Source organism: Lutjanus erythropterus, chromosome 22 (assembly GCF_056507025.1).
Source record: "Lutjanus erythropterus isolate fLutEry1 chromosome 22, fLutEry1.hap2, whole genome shotgun sequence".
NCBI classification, from domain to species: domain Eukaryota; kingdom Metazoa; phylum Chordata; class Actinopteri; order Lutjaniformes; family Lutjanidae; genus Lutjanus; species Lutjanus erythropterus.
In genome coordinates this window covers 13,255,476-13,264,382 of record NC_139338.1, presented here as the reverse complement: position 1 = coordinate 13,264,382, position 8,907 = coordinate 13,255,476, and the positions used below count along the sequence as shown (strand labels likewise).

The 8,907-nt window shown below is 40.7% G+C and overlaps 1 protein-coding gene across 1 annotated transcript; it reads right to left on the bottom strand.

Annotated features, from left to right (window-relative positions):
* Positions 1 to 226: 226 nt before the first annotated feature.
* lrrn3b (leucine rich repeat neuronal 3b) lies at positions 227 to 3,821 on the bottom strand. The gene has a single exon (XM_084711222.1). The coding sequence runs from the start codon at positions 3,562 to 3,564 to the stop codon at positions 1,438 to 1,440; it is 2,127 nt and encodes a 708-aa protein (XP_084567348.1). The 5' UTR covers positions 3,565 to 3,821; the 3' UTR covers positions 227 to 1,437.
* Positions 3,822 to 8,907: the final 5,086 nt, after the last annotated feature.

The window sequence follows — 8,907 nt, the reverse complement described above, 5'->3', positions numbered from 1 at the left end:
TGCTTTCTTTCAAAGGTTTTTTTTTTTTTTGGATGAAAATGGTTCTTAACGTAACCCTTAGTCTAACAAAGAACACCTGACGAATCCTTACTTCGAAACAGGGTTCTTTAGAAGCAGATGGTTCTGGGAAACCTCTGCCCTTCAGAATGAGCCCTTAAAGAAACCCTTATTTCTAAGAGTGTACCACTGCACGTGTGAAAAGAAAGCAAAGGAGAGAAGTAGGCAATTGTTTGTAAAAGAAACAATGACATTTATTTTTTTCTTAGCACTTTTCTTAATTAGTCTGTTGTGCCCATTGATCACATATAGTACAGTTAATATAAAAATGGCTTTTTAACTTTACACCCAAAGCAACAACGAAATGTTTCTTAAAATATGTATGCTAAAAATACTGAGAAAGTATTTCCACTAAAAGTACTGGAGAATAGCTTGTGGTTCTGCAATGATGACATGGCCGTGTTTTGCTGTGGCTGACGTTTTTCCTCAGTCTCTTCTCCGTTTACCTCATGTAGTTCTTGTTGTAGGCACTTACCAGGGCATAACAGACCGCTTCGTGAGGAGACAACACATCAATCACCTCGGTTTTAATCAACCTGTTATATTTGTTTTTAGTCCAACGCATTTGTTTCCCAGTCACCGTTGCAATGAGAACTACACAGCATAAACAGCCATTTGGCAAATGTCCTCTCTAGATACTCATTTTGTAGCTGAATTTCATTAAGCTTAATGTGACGTTGTAATCAAAAGTTGTCTGCTCCTTGCCTTAATTTAAAACCCATTTAAACTGTTCAGATACAGAGGATTTGTCATTACATCAACATAATAGAATATATAACAATATTTCCATGAAAAATCAAGAATCCATTTTTAAATAGAAAAAGGGGGGGTATATTTCATCAAAAGGCTTACACCATAGTCACTGTTATTTGTCTACTCTACTAAATCTCCCTTCCCAGTATAGACAGGTGTTATTACTGTATCTCTAACTCGTCTATGGAGGTTTTACAAAGCACAGACGGTATTGCTTGGGACCACACGGACAGTTCCACAACTCTGAACACATTTAACAGTCAATTACAAGAGAGTTGACACCCATCATCATCATCATCTTCACTTTCTTTCATCTGCCTGCATTCCTGTATGAATGGTACTGAAATATATCTTTTTGCAGTAAATGCCCCCTTCCTGTTGATGTTAGCTTGGTTTGATGGAACGGTTACAAAGCCACCACTTCAGCTAGGGTTGAAACTGGGAGAGCGTGTAGTCTATTATAAACTGTTCCATCCCAGTCCAATCATAGTTTTGCCAGTGTATCTGAGCCGGGGGACCAGCAACGGGTACGCCTTTGAAACAGTACTACAAGATTCATCCACCCCTTGCCCATGGCCTTGTCCATTTAGTGTAGTTGGTGTGTGGTGCTCTACAAAGCCGCGCTCCTTAAAAGGCATTGTCAGATACATTTATGACTGTGGCTTTCACTTCCACTCCACTTGGCAGTCCCTTACCCGAAACCCACAGCTTTGTAAAGAAAGGAGAGTGCATACCAGTAGCTTCCACTGGCGTCAGTGAAGCTTTGGAGTCGCATTTCCTTATATCCCCATAAAGGTGGTGGTTCCTCAGAGACACATAAATAAGCAGGCATGCCACTGAAATCACAGCCAAGAGCACACCAAAGACGGTGATTACTGCTGCGTCCCATTTTTCTGTGTCCTTGGCTGCCAGCTCTAATCCCTTAGTGGTGACATTGACACATTTGGTGTCGTGGTTGTAGTGGATGCTGCGCACATCCACACATACTTTGTAGTGAGTGGCGGGGCTGAGATGGGTGAGGTTGTAGACCTGGATGTCGGAGGGAACCCTGGTGGTAAAAGCCGTGGTGGGATGGTCCTGACCAGACGCTGTGTACCATTTAATGTTGGGAGCCAGGGTGCCTGGACCAGCCTTCCACGAAACCACAATGGAGTTTGTCTCCACTGATTTGATGCTGACATTCAGAGACCCGTTTGCAGGTTTGGGAAAATATCCATTCACCTCTACGGAAACAGATTTAAGATCAGCTCCAACCAAATTGTGGGCAACACAAGTGTAAAGACCAGCTTCATTTTCTGTCACATCATAGATGTCAAATGTTCCCTCCGGGTGCATGTAGAACTTGTCGGACACGGTGTTAGGCAGGACCCTGGTGCCAGACGGGGTGATCCAATAGATGTCCGGCTCTGGTTCACCAAAGGCCCGACAATGGAGTGACACAGAGCTCCCGTTCTGTGCTTTAATACGCCCAGGCATGCTTTCGGGAGAGATGAGTGGCAGACAAATCTCCATCATCTCCCTGAAGTGCACCTGTCGGACATGCTGGCCCTCATATTCAGGGGGCTCCACACAGTAGAGTGAGTCAGGCTCCATGAAGCGAATGTTGGTCTTGTTCATGTTCATCCAGCGGACAACGCAGTCACAGCGGATTGGGTTGCTGTGCATGCTAACCTCTCTGAGATTTGGGAGTGACTCGACAGTAATCCTGTGGAGGGCACTGAGCGCATTGCCATTTAGCATTAGGGTTTCCAGCCGCGGTAGTTTGTAGAAAGCATTAGGGTGGATATAAGAGAGTTTAGGATTGTTGGTGGCTTCTATTTTGGTCAGCTCAGGGAGGTTATTGAGGGCAAAGCTGTCGATGGAAACTAGCTCTGGCATACTATTAATCCCCAGTTCTTTCAGATGGAGCATATCCACAAAGTCCCCTCTCTGTATCCTCGCGATGGGGTTTTTATTTAGATCCAAAAATTTCAGATTTTTTGCATTTCTCAGGGCTGAATGAGGCACCTCTGGGAAAATATTATCATAGAAAGAGATGCTCTCTAAGTTATCAAGACCGACCAGTGCATCATCTGGAAGCTGGGACAGGTTCATTCTGGTGAGAACAAGACTGCGGAGGTTACTGAGAGGTTTGAAGTTCATATCATCAATAGAAAGAACAGGGTTCTCACCAATCATCAGGATCTCCAAATTCGGCATGGGTTCGAACCATTCACTTTTAATGACCTTCAGCTTGTTAGAATTAAGGTGGAGCCGCACGAGGTTGCTGAGTCCCTGGAAAGCCATCGGGGAAATGGACGAAATGAGGTTGTGATTCATGTAGAGCTCCTGAAGGTTCGCCACCTCAGCAAGACATCGTTCAGACAACTCTCGTATCCAATTTTCCTCCAGGTGAAGGGACAGCAGCTGAGGAAGATTCCCCAGATGGACATCGCTGATGGAGGATAAGTTGTTTTGTGATAAATCAATCTCTGTGATGTTGGGCAGGTATTCCAGGGGTTGATCAATCTTGGCAACATTGTTTGTTTGCAGTAATAGTACTTGTGTGCCCACGGGTAATTTTTCCGGAAGGCTAAAGAGTCCCAAGTCGTTACAGTCAACTGTCTGTGCCTCCATGTACACCGAACTGGGAGAAAACCAGGGTCTAATCTCACATACACAGAGCTTTGGGCAATCAGGCCTCTCCTCTGTGGCCACAACAAAAGAGGCCATGGCCAAGCCTACAAAAAGATCCACGAATGACACGTCCTTCATATTGGACCGATTCCCTCCAGTAAGAAATTGGTCCTTGTAGATTAAGTGGTCTGAGCTGTTAACTTCACAAATAATGAATCATTTGCTGCAGCTGCTGAGGCGATTGACTCACCGCCCCTGCCACCACCACACCGCCGCCACCACCGACTGCAGCAGGGCTCCCTAGGGTTTTTTTGTCTTGCTGCGTAGACGCCCTTGGATGTAATGACCAATCACTCAATGCTGCCTGCTGGTGTCAGGGTTCGGGGCCGAGGCTGCAGACTCGAGTGATGGGAGGGGGGGGAAAGAAAAAAAGGATGGATTGATATTATACCTCAACGGACTTGCGTTGAGCACATTTATAGTTATCCATGAAAAATCTGCTCTTTAAAAATGGATGTCCTCGTTGATGGTTGTTGCTAGCTTCCAGAGTCCACGGCCCCGTCCATTCCCACCTGTGTAAGACAAACAAGACAGAGAGAAGTGGTGTGAGGATTAATGTGGGTGGCCATTGCTTTACATAAGAGAAGGATTTGGTCATATTGACATTTGTTATAAGCACGCTGATGCATGCTGACATTTGTACATGCGCCCTTCAAGACATGGAACCGTGGAATTACATCTACTTGACCTTCTAGACTTCATTCTGGGGACTTACCGATGTGCCCCCACAATATGGCATTCAATCCAGATGTTAGCTGCGTGAGTCTATTATTGGTTAAAGAGAATGCTTTATTAAAATTCTTAAATGGCAGACATCCTAGGGCTTAAGCATTAGCCTTTAGGGCAAGTTGGAATATATCAGTCACTATAGCAACAAGTAAACAGGCAGTCGGTGACACACACCATGGCAAGACAGTTAGAACGTACGTGCAAACTGAGCGTTTGACACAGATGCGGTTTGCACCTGTTTGTTCGAATATGCAGCAACCGTAGCCACAAAAATGGAAATGCATTAATGTGTTGACATGATTAATCTTTGTGCAATCAACAAATCTGCACGCTAATGGGATTTAACATTTTTGGAAATACAGGTAATGCAGTTCAGCAGTAGCCACATATTATAAATAGGGGAAAGAAAATCATTATATACAATTAAAAAACAATTACATTCTATGTTCTGAGAAGTCACATCTTCACAAATAATAATTAAAGCTATTAAAATACAGATTAGCACAAGTCTTATCTAAGGTTTTGTTAAATGACATTTCTCATTCACTACTCTCTAAATAAAACAACCCCAGCTGTTTATTCTCCAGCGAGCTGAGAAAAGACAGTTATGAATCATCAGCTTTTTGCGTCATCACTCACAGGTGTGCAATGGTAATTCTCACATCTGTAATTGCAGAAATTAATAGGATTGTTAGCAGAAAGTAGGGCGTGTGTGCCAATGACGTTTTCATTCTAATGTGGGACTTGTTGAGGAAATTATAGGTTGGGTTAGAACTTTCATTACCTACAATGAGGGAAATGGGATTTTTACTTCAGCACAATTAACATGGGTTACAAAGTGAAAAACAGTGGCTTGAGAGAGCCTGGAGATCAGACACAGGCAGTTTGACAGAACAGTGCAAAATGCTTGCAAATGTAGCATAGGGTAAGGTAAGAGGAGTAGTCCTGTACAATTGATTACATGTTTAATAATTTAACATTGTAATGGTACTTCAGACAAATGATTTCTTGCATTTTTGGTGTTGTGGAAGTCTAAAGTGCCTTCCTGAGTAGGAATGAACAGTTGAAAAATCACAATATGATCCACTGCAATTTTCAAATAACAGGAGCAATATTTGTGAAAGGCAAAACGTCTGTCAAAGTACCATTTTAAATTGAACACTGTTGTACTGCAGAGACGTCCTTGCTTATACATTATATTCTACAGATTAAAGAAAACATCTTTCTTTGGTACATACTGCTGAAAAAATCACACCATAATCATTTAAACATGTTGTTTCAATGAAAATGAGAATAACAGCATTAGAATTACCATTCCCTTAAATATATGCAATATCATCACAATTAGATATGTTTTCAAGAAGGTAAATTATAGGTACAATAGATGGGATGGATCACTTGTGATATAATTATATTAGTGTTTTCATTTCCCAATCAAAATATGGAGGGTGGAGGGTAAATATAATAACACTATATAGTAAATAGGGAGTGATTTTGTCCACAGACCTCTAAATGGAGAGCTGAGGACAAGAACAAATGTAATATAATTTATTACATTTAACTTTTTGGTAACAAACTTTTGGTCTATATAGAACATAACTGCCCATATGTTGAATATGCAAGTAATGTGACTAGACATTGGACGTCAACATACATATTACCTATTGCGTATCTATTTTGGATATGAAAATAACCCAAGATAATAAATTATTCATTAAATTAAATAGCTTTTTGTAGTTAAAAATAGTTTCTGTAAAATAAAAATATAAATTTGCTTCAGCTAACTGACTATTTTACAAAAAAAAATGTATTTTCAAGGACAAATAAAGCAAATGGCACTGTTTAAAATTTAATGTCAGTTCTTGTTTGAACACAAACAGAGCATATGTATTCCAAGGTGGCGCTGGGCCTCACTGCAGCCGCACCGCCTGCATTGTCTGTATTTTATACCCCTGGCATTAAGTGGTGTCACTGACTACATCAGTGAAACTGTTTACACTAGTACCCCATGTAATTTTCTGTGACTTTTATCATTTATAGTTATTTAACAGTAATGAAATGGGGCACATTTAACAGTAAAAGCCTAAACAGACAAACAAAGCGAACAAATCGACAAAGTGAGCAGATGTTGTCCTTTGATTATCTGCATTTCATAGTGTAGCAGAAGTGATACAGTTGCTTCAGTGCTTACAGTAAGAAGTATTGATTAAATTGTCCACAAATGTCTTCATACAAGCATGAAATTATCTGAGAAAATAACCACACACTGCAGATTATAAATAGAACGACGATGCTTCCTCTCCCATGTGAGTCCTTCCTTATGTAGTGTCTCTTTTACCATCGTATTATCCGTGTTCCCATCGTCTGCTGCTATGGCACAAACTCCACAGCTGAAGTGTACCATGTAATTTGTCGTATGTAACTGCCTCTTACTGAACAGATGGGTTCGATGGTGCTTGTGATATTTTGGGCCTATAAGAGCGCCCAGCACATCATGGGCAAAAGTCAAGAGAGAGACGGGATGAAATGGAAAGAATCAAGAGAAGAAGTGTGACGGCAGCTGGAAAGTGAGAACAAGGAAAGAGAGAAATGGTTTCATTTCATCACTCTCGCTGTTTCCACCTCAGTGGCCACAGGGGAGATGTGGGGGGGAGAGAAAAAAAAAATCAAATAATATAAATAAATAAATAAATAAAAACTTCTGAAGGCAGCAGAAACGCTGCAGTTTGCCCCGCTGGCGAAAGCCAAGCTGAGGGTTCATTCCTCAACCTCTGCACCGGCTTTGGCTGAAGTCTGGTGCGGAGGAGGAGGAGGAAGAGGAGGAGGAGGAGGTGGGGAGGCAGACATGGAGCTGGTGGAAGGAGTGAGAGAGAGAGAGAGAGAGAGAGGGCGGGGAGGGGGGTTGGGGGTATTATTTTTCAAAAGCACCTGGCACTTTAATAAGCTGCAACATCCAGAGCATTCTGATAAACAGGGTTTAGCTTCGCTCCCTCAGCACTGGCTCTTCATTGTGGGCCGTGCAGTTGATCCGTGCCCTGCAAACACAGGCCAGAGTCTGTGATTCAGCCGACAGCGCCTGGGTCTCACCTCTGCTTGCTCTGGCTTTTCTCTTTGGTAATCACAACCACCAGCAGTGTAATGTGGTCAGCTTACTGCTACAACTGCTACCGCATACCTTTATTGTTATTATTTGTTGTTAATTGTGCCAGCAGAGACATTTTTATGCTGTTGCTTCCATTTTGTGATCGATATTTTCTGTTAGCTCTTGAGAAACAGGGTCTGTAAATGGGAAGTGTTGTTGTAGGATAAGAAATAGAGTTGGCCTATTTTCATCAACACATTGGACCTCATGCAAGAAAGTATATATGTGTGAATTTTCTAACTTTTTTGTTTGTTGCTCGTATCCATGATTTATTCTTACTTTGTTAGCACCCATAGATTTCTTGGATTCACCAGTGTTGTCCCATTTGTGCTCTAGAGAGTAAGAGAGTGGTCGAGAGCACTCTTAACCAAGATAAGAAGATAAGAAACTTAATTTAAATATTAATATAAAAAGTATTCAGTGTTTCCCCTAAATTTAGTGATTGGAATGATTATAGAACATTTGGATTTGAACAAACGAACAGTTAAAGAATCAGACTGCTTTATTTGCCAAGTACATGTATACATACAAGAAAAGGAGGCGAGTCTTTTTACATCTATTTCTTTTTGCTTCACAAATTTGCTAGTTTTATCTTTTTATATTATCTTAAATTCAGTGTCAAGTCATTTTAAGACAACTATGTCACCCAGAAACTGACATAATGTAATTAAAAGTTATCAGAGGTCCAAAATATAATCACAGGAATAAGTAATATTGTTTGCTAAATATTTAAAATAATGGTCTAAAGGAAATAGAAATATTTTCCTTATCTCCTACTGGTTAAGTCCTTTTTCTTGCAGTTTTTTTTGGTGGTGTCTTTCAATTCTGTTTCAGAGGATTTGCACACAGCACTACACCTGCCCTGTGCTTGAGGCGTCACCTATGATAATAACAATTTATTATCAGCAGAGGTTCATCATTCAGCACACCTGGGAAAGAGCAGATTTGGATGGTTTAGACTGTTTGGTGCATCTGGATTTGACTTTTCTTATTTTTTTCTTTTTCATAGAAAATATGAAACAAATTTAAGAGAATATTGCTGCATGAGACCCTTTAAATCAGGTATCTGCATCAGTGAGGACATTACTGCTGGTAAAGAAGGGTAGAAAGAAACAGATTGAGAGAAAGAATTCATTACTGTCTTTAGTTTAATGTTAATGTCTGTTGTTCCACACTGGCACAAAGCTATGATGGGATTATGAAGGCTTTACCGGACAATTTGCAAGATGGTGTGGCCAACAAATACAACATATTTTCCTGCTAATTAATGAGGATAAAATTATGTTAATAATAATCCAACAATCTTGATTTTAGGTCTGGTTGTGACTGCTGATGTGTATTAATTTCAAAATGCCATCATGTCCCTATGGCAGCAAAATGGCAGTTGCTGCCAATGTTAATATTGGGGCAGATTATTTTTTTGATTATCAATTAATCATTTTTCTGTGAAATGAAAATCAGGATCGCCACTGAAATTTCTGTTCCAGCTGTGTCTGACACGCATGAATGTGAGCTGAAGTGTTTCAAGTCTATTTTTTCTAAAATATGCA

Bases quoted from the DNA above. Each gene is read 5' to 3' on its own strand.
- lrrn3b (XM_084711222.1), bottom strand. From the start codon at position 3,564: ATGAAGGACGTGTCATTCGTGGATCTTTTTGTAGGCTTGGCCATGGCC.